The sequence below is a fragment of the Aotus nancymaae genome, unplaced genomic scaffold (assembly GCF_030222135.1).
Source record: "Aotus nancymaae isolate 86718 unplaced genomic scaffold, 86718_ANA_hifiasm-v0.15.2.pri h1tg000067l, whole genome shotgun sequence".
Taxonomy (NCBI): Eukaryota; Metazoa; Chordata; class Mammalia; order Primates; family Aotidae; genus Aotus; species Aotus nancymaae.
Window position 1 is genome coordinate 20,615,831 of NW_026988482.1, and position 17,833 is coordinate 20,633,663.

Sequence of the window (17,833 nt, forward strand, 5' to 3'; positions counted from 1 at the left end):
CATGCCACCACACCTGGCTAATTTTTGTATATTTTGTAGAAACAGGGTTTTGCCATGTTGCCCAAGCTGCTCTCAAATTCCTGGGCTCAAGCAGTCCTCCTACCTCAGCCTCCCAAAGTGCTGGGATTACAGGCATGAGCCACTGTATCCAGCCACTTTTTCTTTTTTATCCTATGCTTGGACAGTAATTCTTAAAAGCAAATTAACCAGCTGAATGAAGGTAGTCAAAATAGAAGCAATTACTATACAAGTATTACACTATTTTGATATATCTTCCATAGTTTGTGTCTTATTAACGGGAACCAGAACTCTGGGTAGATATCGAATCTTCTTGTCTTGACAGAAACTTAGTAGGATTCTTGTTCATTTAGAGTTACTGGTGAATTGGAGTCTGATCACCTCACCAGATAGTTTATGTAGGACCAGAACCCTTTTTAGTATACAGTATTACTTTGAACCTTAGAGATCTGTTATCAACAGTATAGCTTGACCAAATAATCTTCTTGGATAGAATCTTGTCTTCTGAAATCTGTTTCATAAAATAAGTAATGCTATATCTTGTTCGGTGAAGATTTAAACACAAAAATAGTGATAAAACAATACACACCAGCAAAAATTTCACCAGTGAATGTTTACTCAATTGTTTTTGACCGCAAGTGCTAGAGAGTTAAAGTTAATTTCACTGGCTTTTGAAATGAAGCCTAGGAAGCATAAAACATGTAGAATAAAATTTACTACATAAAACAATTAGGCTTCAGATCAGTATTAAGACCAATACAAGAGTGGTGGGAAATGAGAGGAAGATAACAGTAAGGGCATATATATATAGGTGCCTGTGAGTTGGGATGATACCTGCTGTTACGATTAACAGAATTGTGAGTCATTACTTATAATTACCATCCCTAGAGATGTTAATTCCCTGGCAGTCACTGTTCATGTTTTCATTGCTCCAATTCTTAAGCCTAGAGCTCCCACTTTCAGTGACATTATCAGAATAGGCTGGTGATAGCATCAGCAACTTAGATTCCAGCAGCATCTCTCTGAGAGAGATTAAGCAAAGGCCTCAGAACTTTTGAGCAAGACATCCCTACCTTGATTCATAATTACTCTTATTTTTATATTTTGTTATACTTTTTGTTATTTTCTTTTGAGATGGAGTCTTGCTCTGTCATCAGTCTGGAGTGCAGTGGTACAATCTTGGCTTACTTCAGGCTTGGCCTCCCGGGTTCAAGTGATTCCCCTGCCTCAGCCTCCTGAGTAGTTGGGACTACAGGCTCACGCCACCACACCTGGCTAATTTGTGTGTGTGCGTATTTTAGTAGAGATGGCATTTCACCATGTTGGCCAGGATGGTCTCAATCTCCTGACATTGTGATCCACCCACCTTGGCCTCCCAAAGTGCTGGGATTACTAGCATGAGCCACCACATCCGGCCTATAATACATTTTTTAAACCTTATTTTTATTTCAATCTTATGTATGTGGTTTAAAAGTAAGTAGTATACAAAGCTTTTAATAACAGGCATCTACTTTTTAAGTGACTTCTTGTATTTTACTCCATATTTATAAAAATGCTTATATTGCTGTTTCCTCATTTTTATCAGTTTTAGTAATCTGATGACTTCCTATTGCAGAAGATGAGGATTTCGCTTTTGTGCCTCTCTTTTCTTTTTTTCTCCATATAGTTATAGTAAGATAGTCAGTGTTCCCAATGTTACGATTATGTCGCTGTGGTTCAAATGAAGCCTCATGGTGTATCATAATTACATTTCCTTATAAAAATGTTTTGTTTTTCCTAGAATTAAAAACTGCCTTAGTTCTTTTTATTTGCTTGACTTTTTAATATGTACCTGTTGCAAATCAGTCTTCAATTTCTCTGAAAGAGCAACATAATTCCTCTGAAACATGTCAGTTGGCTATCGATTCATTTTCTTCTCTGAGGCTTACCCTTAGGAGCCCTCTCTCCTCCTGCTTTTAATCTGGGCTGGTTATTCTTTAGCCCTGTTGTGTAGCTATTGTCTTGGGACCTCTCATCACCATCATGATGAGAATTCCTTTTACCTCCTATTTTGGATTTCAAATCTAACTTTGTTAGGTTTACTTTTATTTTGGTGGAACACACCTTTCCTCCCTTCTAAGAAAAAGTGAAATGTAACTTTTGAGAATGTATATCTGAAAATTTTCATTCTGCCCTCACACTTTTTTGGTAAGTATGACTAGCTATAACATTCTCAATTGGAAATTATTATCCTTCAGAATTTTAAAGATCTTGCTGTTGCCTTGCTGTTGAATAATCTAATATAGTGGCTGTTGAATACTTCACTGCTTCTTTTACTTTAATTTTTTCTGGGTGGAGGGAAACTAGAATTGTCCCTTTGTAGTGTTTTGAAATTCTATGTTTAATATGCCTTCATATATGTCTTTCCATTTATTTAGTGGGTCTTTTTTGGTCTGAGTGGGGTTTTTTGTTGTTGTTTGTTTGTTTTGTATTCTTTGATAATTTCTTCCTTTTTTTCTTATATATTCTTCTGGAATTCCTGCTGCATGGATGCTGAACATCCTGGATTGTACTATTTTCTTACTTTTCCCCCCTTTTTTCTCCCATTTTTCCCTCCTCTCCCTCCTTCTTTCTCTCCTTCTTTCCTTTCCTTCCTCTCTTTCCTTCCTATGGCATCCTACTTTGCATTTCTTTTTAGCCTCTTAAGGAGAGTACTTCGATTTTATCTTCTAATCCTTCTGTTAAATTTTCAAAATATTATTTCTATGATCAGTCCAAGAACATGTTAATGCATGCTTTTACCCTCTTCTTGTTTCATGAATGCAGTATCTTCTGAGGCTATCAATTATAAATGTGTTTTGGAGTTTTATTCTGTTTTCAGCATACTTTATTTGCCCAAAGTTATTTTTTTCTGCTTGTTTTGGTCTGTCTTCTGTGATAAATCCTTTTTTCAAATACCTGGTTGATCCTTGGTTGTCATTTCATTTTTAAGAATGAGGTACTATGTCAACTGATGGCCCTCACTGTAGAGTGATTGTGTGGAAATTCATTGCTGACCCCTAAATGTCAGCAGTTTCTAATGTTTTTCTCTTGGGCCAGTTTCTTCCCTCTTTTCTTTTTCTTTGTTTTTTCCTTTCCCCTTTCCTTTCTTTTTTGACAGCTCTGTTGCCCAGTCTGGAATGCAGTAGTGTGATCACGGCTCACTGTATCCTCCACCTCCTGGCCTCAAGCAGTCCTACCTCAGCCTCCTGAGTAACTTGGAATACAGGCACGAGCTACCACACTGGGCTGATTTTTGCATTTTTTGTAGCGATGGAGTCTTGATTCGTTGCCCAGGCTGGTCTTGAACTCCTTGGCTCAAGTGCTCTGCCGGCCTTGGCCTCTCAAAGTGCTGGGATTATAGGTGTGAGCCACGTCACCTGACCTTGGACCAATCAGTTTCTTCAGACACAGTCTTAAAAACTCGCATGGGAGTTGTGGGCAGGGTTGGGGGGCAGGATGATTTAAGCTTGGCACCAGCATTGTGGGAGCCTGGCAGAGGAAGCAGGTTGGAGGGGTTTTACCAGTTTGTAAGCAGACCTTCTCTGTCTTCAGACTTCACTTGACACTCTCACCTAGTACTCAGCTGTGCCTGGTGTCTGGAATCCATAGACTGTCTTATCGAACTGTTCTAAATATTAAATCCCTGAGTCAAGGAGGACAGGTGTCTGGAAAGTCTGGGTTTGGGTGGTGTTCTGATAGAAACTTCGAACTGCCTTTACATCCCTTTTTAAGTCAGTGTCACTACCTTACTTGCCCGATCCCACCCCTGCAACCCCTTATTCCACACATCTCCTCCGACTAGTTCTTATTGCCTTTTCCCTCTAGTTCTTGAAGCATCTCAGCATTCTGCTACTGGAATCTGCTTATTTTGTTGACTCTCACCTCGTAGACAATTCAGTTCTGTGGTATCCGAGTTAATTAGTCTATTTCCAAGCACTTTTCTTTTCCAAACCTGCATTTAAGTAGCTAGTATCTGTCTACAGCCTGCACCCACCTGTTAATACTCCCCAGATTCCATCTTCTGAGAGAAGATCAAGGCTTCTGTGGAGGGTTTTCACTGTAGAAATTCATTTCATTGTACCTCAATTAAAATTTTAATTTGTTGTCTTATTTCAAATGTGTCTATCCAGATTAGGGGGTATCATATATTTCTTTTTAAAATAAGGTTCATTATCTAACTTTGTAATTTTAGGGATTCTGAGCACATAGTAAAGTCATAAACTTTGACTGTGATTATTAGGAATGTAACAATTACTAAAGGCCTAGTTCTATAGCTGGATATATATATCTGGTAAATTATTTGAAGTCCTAATCTAAGATGTATGTTTTAATCTCACACACTTCCAAATCAGTTTTAAATTTAAATGCCAAATTGAGAAAATCTTTTTTTTTTTTTTTTTTTTGAGATGGAGTCTTGCTCTGTCACCTAGGCTGGAGTGCAGTGGTGTGATTTTGGCTCCCTTCAGCTTCCATCTCCTGGGTTCAAGCAATTCTCCTGCCTCAGCCTAGCAAGTAGTGGAGATTACAGGCATGCACCACCACGCCTAGCTAATTTTTGTATTTTTAGTAGAGACAGGGTTTCACCGTGTCAACCAGGGTGGTCTTGAACTCCTGACCTCAAATGATCTGCCCACCTCCACCTCCCAAAGTGCTGGGTTACAGGCGTGAGCTACTGTGCCCAGCCAAGAAAAACTTGTAATTGCTTCTAATGGAGGTAGTTTTTTTTCTGTGTGTGCATATGACTTCGTGCTTTTTTTTTTTAATTAAAAAAATTTTTTTTACTCTAATACAGTATGTAAGTGGTCTTATAAACACTTGATTTTATAATAAATACTTTATTGCTGACTGAAATGTACCTATTAGGTTATATCCCCAGCCTTGTATGTTGAAACAAGTGTGACTTTTCAGTTCATTGATTTTTGTCCAAATAATTTTCATTTTAAAGGTCTTACAGGTAAGGAGTTTAAATGCATTTATGTAAATATAGGTGGTCAGAGTGTAGAAGGGGTATGCTCTCCAGAGCACGCAATATGCATTTCTCTGTTAGCTGTTTATTTAGATTCAAACTTTGTGTTTTTGTGCCTAATATAAAAAAAAGTGGAGGAATTTGATTTCTGAGATTGGTGAATAATCATCTTTTTATATTAAAAGTAGCATTAGTTATTGAAGAGATAACACACCCTTTATGTGGAGACATAAATTATGGCAACTCTGTCCTCCAAAATGCAGCTTTGAACTTAAAAGATGTAGGCCTGGCCGGGTGCAATGGCTCATACCTGTGATCCTAGCTCTTTGGGAGGCCGAGGCGGGCAGACAATGAGGTCAGTAGTTCTAGACCAGCCTTGCCAACATGATGAAACGCCGTCTCTACTAAAAATACGAAAATTAGCTGGGCGTGATGGCAGGCTCCTGTAATACCAGCTGCTTGGGAGGCTGAGGCAGGAGAATCATTTGGACCCAGAAGGCAGAGTTTACAGTGAGCCGAGATGGCACCACTGCACTCCAGCCTGGGCGACCGGATGAGACTAGGCCTCTGAGTATTATGAAGAAAATGGATGTAATAAAGGTCATGGACTTTACTCTGTGATCAAAACTGTGTCACCTTCCTATCTGAAACCTGTAACTTTGTCCTAGATGTAAAAGTAAAGCAGCCAAATAGGAGCAGTGGTGATGGCTTTGTCAAGAGACTAAAGATGGTGGAAGTGTAAAAAAACAACATTAAAACCCAGTGGTCTGAAACCATTTAGTAAAATTTAAATAATGCCTATATTTCATGGAATCCCCTCGTAGTGCTGAGCATATCATGTGTATTCTATCATCCACCCTCACCTATCAGTTCTATCTCTTTTTATTTTAATTATTATGTTTTTGAGACAGAATCTCATTCTGTTGCCCAGGCTGGAGTGCAGTGGCGCCATCTCCACTCACTGCAACCTCTGCCTCCTGGGCTTAAGCGATTCTCATGCCTCAGCCTCCTGAGCAGCTGGGACTGCAGGCACGCACCATCATGGCTGGCTAATTTTTGTATTTTTAGTAGAGACAGGGTTTCACCATGTTGGCCAGGCTGGTCTTGAACTCCTGACAGCAAATGATCCACCTGCCTGAGACTCCCAAAGTGCTGGGATTACAGGCATGAGCCACCACACCCAGCCTCTATCTCTTTTTAATGAAGAGAAAGCTGAGACTGGCAGCAAGGAATGAAATCCTTTCCTTGAATGAAATTTTAGATGCCTTAGTGTTTGGGTGTCGAGGTGACAAAACTTTTAAAAAATTCTTTTAAATGGAAACTCTTTAAATTTTATTAAACCAGGGTTTTTAAACATTTCTTTAAGTGTTTTTTTTTTTTTCCCCTAACCAGGGACTGTTTTGAACACAACAATGTATCTGTGCCAGCCTACCAAAGGATGATGTCTTCAAATTCTAGTAATATAGTATGGTGAAAAAAATTATAACTTTTATCCTTTTACAAAACTGGTTTGAATCCCAATTTCATGTGTACTATCAGTGAGTCCCCAAACCTCTAAACTTCCTGGCTCAGTTGTCCCTGGAATGTATTCGTCACCTGCCACATGGTCCTGGTGCTTGTGTAATGCTTAGTAAGTGGTAGCCTGTCAGTACATGTCACTGACTTACACTTGGAATACAACTTATGCTTCCATAAAACATCTTTTGTAGTTATGGCCTGAAATATTGGATTTTTAAAAAATGGTGTAAGACTAGATGACTGGAAGTTCTTTATATTTCTTTTGTTTTAGGACCTCTCACTTTGTTTTATTTTTATAGCTTTATTGAAGTTTAGTTGACATACAATAAAGTACACACATCTCAAGTGTACAGTTTGATAAATTTTGACATTTACACCCATGAAACCATTGCCAGTATTATAATAGTGAATGTATTCGTCACCCTGAAACGTTTCCTCATGGCTATAATCCCTCCTTTTTCTCACTTCCTCCACAAGTTAAACATATATATGCCATATGATCCAGCTGTTTCACTTTTAGGGAGTTAACCAGGATACAAGATACATGAACATGTGCCTTAAGACTTTTTGCAAAAATATTCCTAGAACCTTTCCTTTGTTCGTAGTAACCCAAAACCAGAAGTTACTCAAATAGCCATTAACAAATGAATGGATGGACAAATGATGATATATCCATACAGTGGAATGCTATTCAGTAATAAAAAGAATGAACTGTTATATTTAGGTTGAATTGAAGATTGCTGTATTTGAAGCAGATTTGCTTTCTTTGTTGTACTGATTTTCTTTCACTTAGCATATCCCCCCAAATGAAGGAAACTAGCCTAAGGTTTAGTTAGTTACAGATGAACAGTAAAAGGTTGTCAATTATATTTGGATAATTAAGGATTGATTATTCCTCAGAGAACTTACAGTCAAAAATAGTCAATGCAGTTTATTTTGCTACAGGACATTTTTCTATAATACCAAATAGCTTATACACAATTGGTAAATAGAAAATGATGTCCATGATGGTTGTGTGGGTTTGAATAAGGTTTTTCATAGGCAAGTGGGAGTAAAATTAAAAAGGAAAGGAAAAAACCCTCAGATTGGCTGCTGCACAGATAGAACAGATGGAAATTCTTTTAAGTCTTGTTTATGAACAATAAAGATTAGTTTGTGGAAAAAGAAATAGTTCTTGGACTCAGCCTCCCCTCCTATCCTTGCTCAGCTTCTGAAAGGTCATATCTTCCCCTGTGCCTACCTTCACAACACTCTCAATCAGTGGCTTGGAGTTCTGTCTACTTCAGTCTTCATCATTTTAGTGCCTGCAAATTCAAACGCATTTTATTTTGTTAATATTTACTATATCCTGAGTTAGTCCCTGACCACGCTGAGTTGCTTGCCTGAACTGTTTATCTCTTGAGAAACCAACTGTTAACTTTTGTTAGACTTTAATTACAAAGTTGCATAAATTTTAAGTAGTCTCTCTCAACCCTATTTCTACCTCCTTTTTTATTTTGCAGAATGAGAAGATTTTTTTCAGGAACATATATGTGGGTTTCTACAAAAAAAACCACCCCACCTGAATGTTAAAGTAGTTTATTTTTTAAAATTTCCTGGAAATATTTTATTTAAAATGCATTTCTTATTATTTTTAGCTGATACTGCTTGCTTACTATGTGTCAGACGTTCAAAGTGCTTATCAAAGATTAGCTCATTTAATTCACATGATGCTGCGTGATGAATCTGGTATTACCGTTATTTTACAGTTAAGGGAATAAGAGGCTCAGAGAGAATGAGTAACTTGCCTAAGGTCACACAGTACTGGTGGTCTGGTTCTTTAGAGTGTTCCTACTATGCTATGTTGCCTTCTGTACCCTGTTGAATATTATAAACTAGGTTTGATTGTGATATTTTTGTGTAAGTTAAATTGATGGTTTCGTAGCAAATCAAAACCTTGTCAGCATCAAATATACAAGTGAAAAGAGTTGCCGTGAACTCATAAGGACAGCAAACTTAACAGCTTCATCTGTTGGGAAGCTGGGAAAATGATGTCAAAGTTCTACTCCGTAATTGTTATAATAAGTAGTTTTTTAGGAGTCTTCATTTCATTTGGTTTAGTTATTTATGTTTTACATTTCTTCTTAGGCATATCACTCCTGAAAAATTTTATGTGGAAGCTTGTGATGATGGAGCAGATGATGTACTCATCATTGACCGTGTATCCACAGAGGTTACCCTTGCAGGTATTTTACAGCCAGATTTAGAAGTTTGGGGAGAAAGATTTTATACATAAATGACAATAATCAAAAAACATAGATCAGAGGTATGTCAATATGTGGATCTCTGAGTGCATTCCTATTAAAATTTTAATTCTTGCTACCTTATTTATAGGTTGGTGCAAAAGTAACTGCGGTTTTTGGCCGTGAAAAGTAATGGCAAAAACCGCAATTACTTTTGCACCAACCTGTAATTTTTGTGCTTCAATTTTATGTTATTTCCTTTGTGAAAGGAGAACTGATCTTGAAAATTTTAGATAGCATTTTACTGTCTGTAAGGATTTAAAAACATAATATTTATTTATTTTTTCCCTTAACTGTATTTTAACAGGATTGGTTTAGATAATTTAATAAATGAAAAATAAAATATGTGTCACTGACTAAAACTTGTAGGTGTTCTTAGGCAAATGATGTTTCTAAGTTTTATCTACCTATCCAGTTATATTTTGGTTTTGCTTTTCTGGGATGTGGAAAACAAACTTTTTTTCACTTGTGTGGAACAGCCTGACTTCTGAATAGATAAATATGAAATAACTTTGGTGACAAATTAATGTACCGTGTGTTATAATATTTGGAATTTCATATTTTGTTTGTTTAAAGATTCTAATTTACCTCCAGAGTTTTATATTTGTTTTCTTCTTAAAGTATAATATTTGAATAACCATAGAGTAGACATTTGGTAAATAGCCTTTCAGTGGATAAAGTGAAATATGAAAATATGTTCTGTGGAATAATGGGGTGTAAGAAAATTATGGCTATAAAATTTCTGTTTTTTGATTATGTGGTCATTCTGATAGGTACTACATATAGTTTGTCTTTGATCAAATGGAAATAGAGCTCTGTTTTAGTATGATAATTTGAGATTTCCTATTTGTCTGTTGCTTGGTGGCTGCTTGTTGCAAGATAGCTGATTGTTTTTAACCAGTGTTAGTACACTTCTCCTAAAGTTTAAATTATACTACTTCTTTATACCATGTTGATATAACCTAGTGTCTTTCAAGAGCTTTAACATGGGTATGTTTTCAGTTGTTCTTGATCTTTTAGTAACATTTTATTTGTAGGTTGAGATTGCAGACCCATTTGAATAGACTGAAAAGTTAAAAGTCATGAATAGTTTGAATGTAAAGATAATGATGCCAAACAGTCATCAGTAAGACATACAATGAAATACTTCCATGCAAAGTCAGTGTTGAGACTGACTTGCTGACAGTTTCTTAGCCAATTTCTTTTCATCATTGGGAATGCAGACTATGCCATTTCTAATAGGATGGTTTTTTTCTTCCATTAAAGAACCTAACATATATTCTAGGAGTTATCACAGTTTCATTGCTGTTACTCTCCAGTTTACATAACTTACAGCTCTATGAATAGTGCATTTAAGTTGAGGAATGTTGCTTTTCTTAGAACAAATCATGCAAATTGATTTAGTTGAAGTAACTATTGAAATCAGACTAAATTTGTGTCTGTTGGTAAGCTTTTTGTATGTGATTTTTCTTTCTTTCTTTTCAAGTCAAGAAAGATGTTCCTCCTTCAGCTGTCACAAGACCAATATTTGGTATACTGGGCACAATCCATCTGGTGGCAGGTAAGAGAAAATAAGCTAAGATGGGCAAAGAAGGTAATTAAACAAGGTAGTTAAATTGACAATATTAGAGTGAGCATATGATGAAGTAATACTTTCTATCATGTTTTAGGCATTAAATCTCTTGGTTAAGTATTTGTCATTAACTTTTGAAAGAAATACTCCCCAAATGGTAAAATTTATCAGCATGAGGTTTCGTATTTTAAAAAAAAAGGTTTTTTAAAAAAATTTTTTTTTTTTTTTTTTTAAAAAAGGTTTTGTATTTTGTTGTGTTTCAGTTAGAGTTGAAATCCTTAGCTAGATATTTTTCACAAATTCCGAGTATGTAAACACAATTTTTAATGCATCAATGGACCAGGGTATTCTACACCTTCAGCCCTGTGCTAATAGGGCATAGTGCACGTTAGCGGATATTACTTGGTTCTGACTTGTTAAGAAGGTGCTTTTTGTTTAGATTTAATTTCATTGAGCTTGTTTGAAGTTCCTGTTGTTTCAGGCACCATGCTAGATGCTGAGTTATAAAGGATGAAAGTCCATTTTGCCCTGCAGTTCACAGTCCAATGAGAGAGGCGTGTAAATAGTGAATTACTGCAGTACTGTGTGACAAGTTCTAGGAGAGAGACATGTACGTGGGAAAACTTCCAGAGAGGGCACTTGTGGGTAGAGTGTTGAACAGACCTGAAGAATTAATTGAGTAGGAAAGGGTTACTCTGTTTTATATATTTGTGGGAGTGAGGAGGTGGCAAGGTCAGGATTGGTGTATTGTGCATAATGTTGTGATGACTCCTTGATTCCTGACCACTTATCCTTGTAATATTGCGGCAGCCAGTTAGGTATACTGCCCCAGCACATTTCTCTACCATTTAGAGTTACATGAAGAACTTAGGAGTGGTGTAGAAGGGACATTGCCCTGTAGTGTCAGATCTCATGACTTGATGCTTTAAACTACCTGCTGGGAAGTGATTAGCAGAGGCCTATATGCCTTGGGGGTATTGAAAGAGAGAAAGAAGTATTTTCTTTCTCTGCTTTCTATTTACTATGACAAATCCTCTGATTATGAAAAGCATTTGCTTTTATCTTTTTTGAGAAAAATGTGACCTTTCAGTAAGAATTTTTCTAAATAATATTCTGGTCTTTCTAGTCATAAATTGTAAGGTTGCTTTAAAAATGGACCTTTTTATCTGAGTGGCACAATATAGTCTTATTCTACTAGTCTTTAAAGTTAAACAATAAGGACTCCAATTTCTACCTTTAGAGTTACTGTTTTTATAATTATGTGTGTTTGGCTTGCTTTTTGCAGGTAATTATCTTATAGTCATTACCAAAAAGACAAAAGTAGGTGAATTTTTCAATCATGTAATCTGGAAAGCAACAGATTTTGATGTCCTTTCTTATAAGAAGACAATGTTGCACTTAACTGATATTCAGGTAAGAACTGGAAATTGTTACTAATTGCAAAGCCCAAAGCAGTAGCATGGAATGGGTAGAGGAGGTCAAGGGTATTATGGAATACAGAGAATGCTATAATTATTTAAACAACCTGTAGAGTTCACTCTATCTACTTTTCTACCCAGGCATAAAAAAATATTTTTTAAATCATTCAGATAATTTTGTTGCTCTTGTTTTTTTTTTTTTTTTTTTTTAAGAGATTCAATTCTTAAATTATGAAATTTAATGTGGAGAGAAAAGGGAAAACAGAAAATGCACATGTACTCAACACTAGATTTAACTTCATATCCTCTTTGTAAAGAAATAAAATATAAATACCTTTGAAGTTCTACTCCTCTTAACTCATTCCCTTCTTTCCCAGGGAGGTTTTGTTTATTTTTACCACATGTGAATGTAAGCATGTATGTGTGTTTATGAAATGTGTATATACACTTTCAGGCAGTTTTCCTTTTGCACTGTTGCTGTATGCACAGATTTAAGTAACCATGGTTTAGTTGACACCAATCCCCAAACAACATGGCTTAAATTTCAGTTACTACAATATATTAACTGAAGAATTAACCCACCAAAGATGAAGGTGCAAAGAAACAAAAAGCAACAACTTTGGAAGAGAAATTGAAATTGAACATAAATGGAGCATAGAAGAAGTAGCTGACCATGGGAACGCTGACACTATCACCGTTCAAGGGACTGTAGAGGTCTTAGTGCAGGCGAACTTATCAACATTAATGATGGAGTGGCTGTGATGAAAAGGATGGCAGTATCCCGGAGGAAGTGATGCCTGCAAAAACTTCCCATTAAAGGAAACCTTGGAGATATTTCACAACATTGAAAGTGCAAAGGATACAATGTCAGAAGTTGGTTTAGACTTAGGAAGGTGTATGACAAGGCACCAGGGATAGAAGACCTATTCTGTATCTTAGGTTATATGACAAGAAGGCAAGCAGTGTTCAAGTCTCTTGATATATTTTTTTACAAAGAAATAAAATATTTTTCATTCTTAGTGTTTCTAATGTTTTAAATTACAGTGTGCTAAATATTAGTTTTATAATTCATTCATTTCTTTATACTTATAATTTACTATATCTATAACTTACAAGTTATTATCTATAACTTACAACTATATAAGTTATATCTGTAACTTACAATAGAGTTTTTAATGTTTTGATAAAAAATTTTTAAAGGTCTTGGAACAATCAGTTTTTACAACTGACTGTTGATATGTATAAGAACATAATATATTTTCTATTATATATGTATTTATATAAATATATATACTTTAGAATTTCTTTTATATATATATCTCAAGAAATATATATCAATATATTTATTCTCTGCTAGCCATATTTTAAAGAAATAAAAATGGCTGTATTCATTTAATAGACCAGTCATATTTATTTAGACAATTTCTTCTTGATTGTTGTACTTTGTTGTCAAGCTGTGTAGCTAATTTTAAAAACATGTCTGAGCACAAGTCAAAAATTTTGTATATGTAGATTTGTAACATGTGGATTAACAGGTTAATCATTTGGTAATCATTAAACGTTACTAAACATTAACAATTGTTTTTTAAAACAAGGATAAAGACAAATGTCAATCTTGGTATTCATTGGGAAAGCTAGTTAAAATGATTATCCAAAAATAAAGATAAATATTGCTTTTACTTGACTTTTTAATCTTTGTTTTAAAGAAAAACAATTCCATTTTACTTCTCATCCATCCCAAACCAGGGAAGTTTCTTGAGAATGAGGTTGATGTTAGTATCTTGTTATTTGCTATATCTCTGTTATTGGGCCCTTCATAAATTTATGTGTTTTATTTGTCAGTTGAGTGTAGCTATGCTAACTTTGCAGGACTGTTGTGAGGATTAGAGAATCTTTGGAAAATATTTGGCACACAGTAGGTCATAACCAAAGGTGATGTTTTGTTAAAACCACTCTTCTGCCCTTTAGAATAAAATTTGTGAAGGGGAGGGGGTCCTACCTAATCAAGTTACCTAATAGTACCCTACAGTGTTTATTGAGTGTCTGTCTTCTGTGTGTCAGGAACTGTCCTATGTCCCAGGGAAATGGTGAACATCCCTCTTGCTGACCCAGTTCTTATGCCAGTAGTCTTTAACGAGGCTGGGCTTAAAGGTTTTTATTTTTATTCAGATTCCTTTTCAGTTATAAGCTATACTGATTTTTCTTTGTTTACAGTTACAGGATAATAAAACCTTCCTAGCAATGCTAAACCATGTCTTGAATGTGGATGGATTTTACTTTTCGACAACATATGATTTGACCCATACTTTGCAGCGGCTATCCAACACTAGTCCAGAATTCCAAGAAATGAGTCTCTTGGAAAGAGTAAGCTTAATCTTCAATTGTTTTTATTTTTAGGATTGTAAAAGGGACATGTCTCTATTTCATGCATAAAAATTCATATTTTTCTCAGTCCTGGCTATATTAGAATCACGTATGAGGCTTTGAAAACATACCCTATTTTAAATATACATCACAATCCCAGCATGAGAGTCCTGGAATCTGTATATGTATACAGCCAGAATTGAGACCCACTGCTGTAGATATTCAGAAGTCTTTGTGTAAACACATTCGTACGTTATTACAGGAAAATCTTTCAGAATTTGTATTTCTGCATAAATATTACCAGGCTACCAAGTGCTAACTCTCGAATGTCAAATCTTCAAACTAGCATTGCATTAATTTGTAATTTCTTAAGTCTCAGTGTTCTATAGTGTGGCAGTTACATTGGCAGTATAATTAGGCTTATAAAATTCGTGTTCTAACAGTTGATATTTCTTCTGTAGTGTTGGTTATTTATAATTTTTATAACTAAAAAAGTAACAAGTCACTAAGAACATGGAAAATGTCTGTTTAAGATTTTTTAATTTTGCTTTCTTTTTCTTTGAGACAGAGTCTCGCTCTGTCACCCAGGCTGGAGTGCAGTGGCATGATCTCAGCTAACTACAACCTTTGCTTCCTGGGTTCAAGCGATTCTCATGTCTCAGCCTCATAAGTAGCTGCAATTACAGGCATGTGCTAACATGCTTGGCTAATTTATAGTATTTTTAGTAGAGATGTGGTTTTGCCATGTTGCCCAGGCTGGTCTTGAACTTTTGGCCTCAAGTGATCCGCCCACCTCATCCTCCCCAAGTGCTGGGATTATAGGCATGAGCCACCACTGTGCCTGCCCAGTCTGCTTTTTTTTTTTTTTTTTTAATATATAATGAATATGTCTTTAAAATTAGGTTGCAGATGGTCTCAACTTAAAGTTTCTTTTGTTGAGGACCCTGGATAATTGCTGCCTTAATTTTTTTTGGCATACCTTAGATGTTTAATGAGAAGACAGAATTTAAAAGGTCGCTGCATGTTACCTATTAGATTAGACAATATGAAGTTGCTGGTAATTGACCATTTTTGACCAATAATAATGGGTAATTTCAAGTAGTTCAACCTAAATTAGTAATTTAGTTGACTGTTTTTTTTTTGGGGCCAAGATTTAACACTCTAGTAAAATTGCATGTAGGCTTAGATGGAAGTTTAGGTGCAGGCTAAGCAATCAAGAAACTTGGCTTTTAACTGCAAAGAGACTGTTGCTTTTAAAAGCAGTTTTTACATTCTCCATTTGTTTATGAAACATCTCTACAATGTCAGCCCTGTACCAGGTACTATATTAGCCTCTGGGGACCCAGAATGAGGCTGGGGACCCTGTCTTTGGGAGCCTACAGTCTGCTGGGGAAGCAGTAGTCAGAGAATGGTTGCTATAATTGAGATAATGTACCAAAGTGAGGTGGGATCCTGAAGGAATGAGGGTCTTTGCCTCGGGGTGTCAGGGACAACTTTATAAAGAAAGGTATCTACAGAGGACAGTAACTTTACACAGGAAGGTTTTGAGCTGAGACTTGAAGATTTGTTGGTCAGGTGACAGTGGACCAGGGAGGGTGCCAGGCAGAGGTGGTGGCAGAGGCTAAGCTGAAGAAAAAGCCATCCCATCTGTTGGGATGAGATGGGAATTTTTTGTCAGCTAATCAGAAAGTCAGTTAGCCAGGTGTGGTGGCTCATACCTGTAATCTCAACACTTTGCATGGCTGAGGCAGAAGGATTGCTTGAGTCCAAGAGTTTGAGACCAGCCTGTGCAACATAGGGAGACCACATCGCTACAAAAAATTACAAATTTATCAGATGTGATGGCATGCACCTGTAATCCCAGCTACTAGGGAGGCTGAGGTGGGAGGATCACTTGAGATAGAGGCTGCAGTGAGCTGTCATCACGCCTCTGCACTCCAGCCTGGGCAACAGCAAAACTCTGCCTAAGAAAAAAAAGTTAACCTAGGGAATCATAAAAGTGATAAATGGAACATGTATACCTAAACATTTTTTTTTTTTTTTTTTTTTTTTTTTTGAGACGGAGTTTCGCTCTTGATACCCAGGCTGGAGCGCAATGGCGCGATCTCGGCTCACCGCAATCTCCGCCTCCTGGGTTCAGGCAATTCTCCTGCCTCAGCCTCCTGAGTAGCTGGGATTACAGACACGCGCCACCGTGCCCAGCTAATTTTTTGTATTAGTAGAGACGGGGTTTCACCATGTTGACCAGGATGGTCTCGATCTCTTGACCTCGTGATCCACCCGCCTCGGCCTCCCAAAGTGCTGGGATTACAGGCTTGAGCCACCGCGCCCGGCCTATACCTAAACATTTTAACTTAAAACATAAAATTTTACATTGGTCAATGTTTTTATATACAGCCATAGGATTTTCTTTGTTTTTGGTTCCTTGATTCTGAATTGTCTTCCTTGTGTAAATTACATCCATAAGGCTTTCCCTTTTGGGCCACTTTAAAGATTTTGACACTTACGGAAAAATCTGTGTGCAGAATCCTGTAGATTCTTATATTTTTTTAGTTGCCACTCCCACTCCGAATTCAACAGCAGTTTTATTTTAGCAACTTGCCACTTATCAAGTTAGATTCCAAATTATTTAACTTTATAGAAACAGCAGTCTGTTTTTAGTCTTATTACATTGGTTTATAAAATATTTAGTTAAACTATATAATGATGAATAATAAGAATGACTGGCACAAACCACTCAGAAACACACACTTGAATCTCAGGAAGTGAGATTCAGCTGGTTGTGGCCAAGTGCAAAAGCCATTCCTTGTGACTTTTATAGTTGGGAGTGTGGGGTGGTTCAATTGGTATACTTCATAAATAGAATTGATTATCTACTGAGTAGAGTCAATTATTTTGTTTCTTCTTTTCTGAGACAGTCTTGCTCTGTCACACAGTCTGGAATGCAGTGGCGTGATCTCGGTTCACTGTAACCTCTGCCTCCCAGGTTCAAGCAATTCACCTGCCTCAGCCCCCCAAGTAGCTGAGACTACAGGTGTGCACTACCATGCCTGGCTAATTTTTTGTGTTTTAGTAGGGACGGGGTTTCACCATGTTGGCCAGGATGGTCTCGATCTCCTGACCTCGTGATCTGCCTGCCTCAGCCTCCCAAAGTGCTAGGATTACAGGCGTGAGCCACCGTGCCTGGCCTCAAGTGATTCTTGTGCCTTAGCCTCCCCAAGTAACTGGGATGACAGACACGTGCCACCACGCCCAACTAATTTTTGTACTTTTAGTAGAGACCGAGTTTTGCCATGTTGGCCTTGCTGGTCTCGAACTCCTAAGTCTCAATGTGATCTGCCTGCCTTGGCCTTTCAAAGTGCTAGGATTACAGGCGTGAGCCACCACCCCTGGCCCTAAGTAGAGTTGATCAAATATAGATTGTTGAGGGAGCTGCTTCTGTATGTATAAAAGTCAGAGTGGCCAGAGATGAGATCAGAGAGTTAATTAGGGGTTTCCAGATCCTAGGACTGATTAGGCCATGCAGAGATTTGGTTCTTTAGATGACAGTCATTGAAGAATTTTAAACAGATAGGAGACAGGACATGTTAGAGAACTCCTTCTGGCAGTGTTGCGGACAAACGGGTAGGGAGGGTTAACACCTAAACTGGATGCAAGGGAGGCTGTTTTAGTA

At 37.0% G+C, this 17,833-nt stretch overlaps 1 protein-coding gene across 1 annotated transcript in view; it reads left to right on the plus strand.

Annotated features, from left to right (window-relative positions):
* SACM1L (SAC1 like phosphatidylinositide phosphatase) overlaps positions 1 to 17,833 on the plus strand; it is a 60,105-nt gene that overhangs the window by 10,101 nt on the left and 32,171 nt on the right. Inside the window, exons 2-5 of the mRNA XM_012470772.3 lie at positions 8,651 to 8,748; positions 10,292 to 10,366; positions 11,664 to 11,791; positions 14,011 to 14,160. Of these exons, the coding sequence (XP_012326195.1) occupies positions 8,651 to 8,748; positions 10,292 to 10,366; positions 11,664 to 11,791; positions 14,011 to 14,160 (451 nt within the window). The remainder of the gene's footprint in view (positions 1 to 8,650; positions 8,749 to 10,291; positions 10,367 to 11,663; positions 11,792 to 14,010; positions 14,161 to 17,833) is intronic.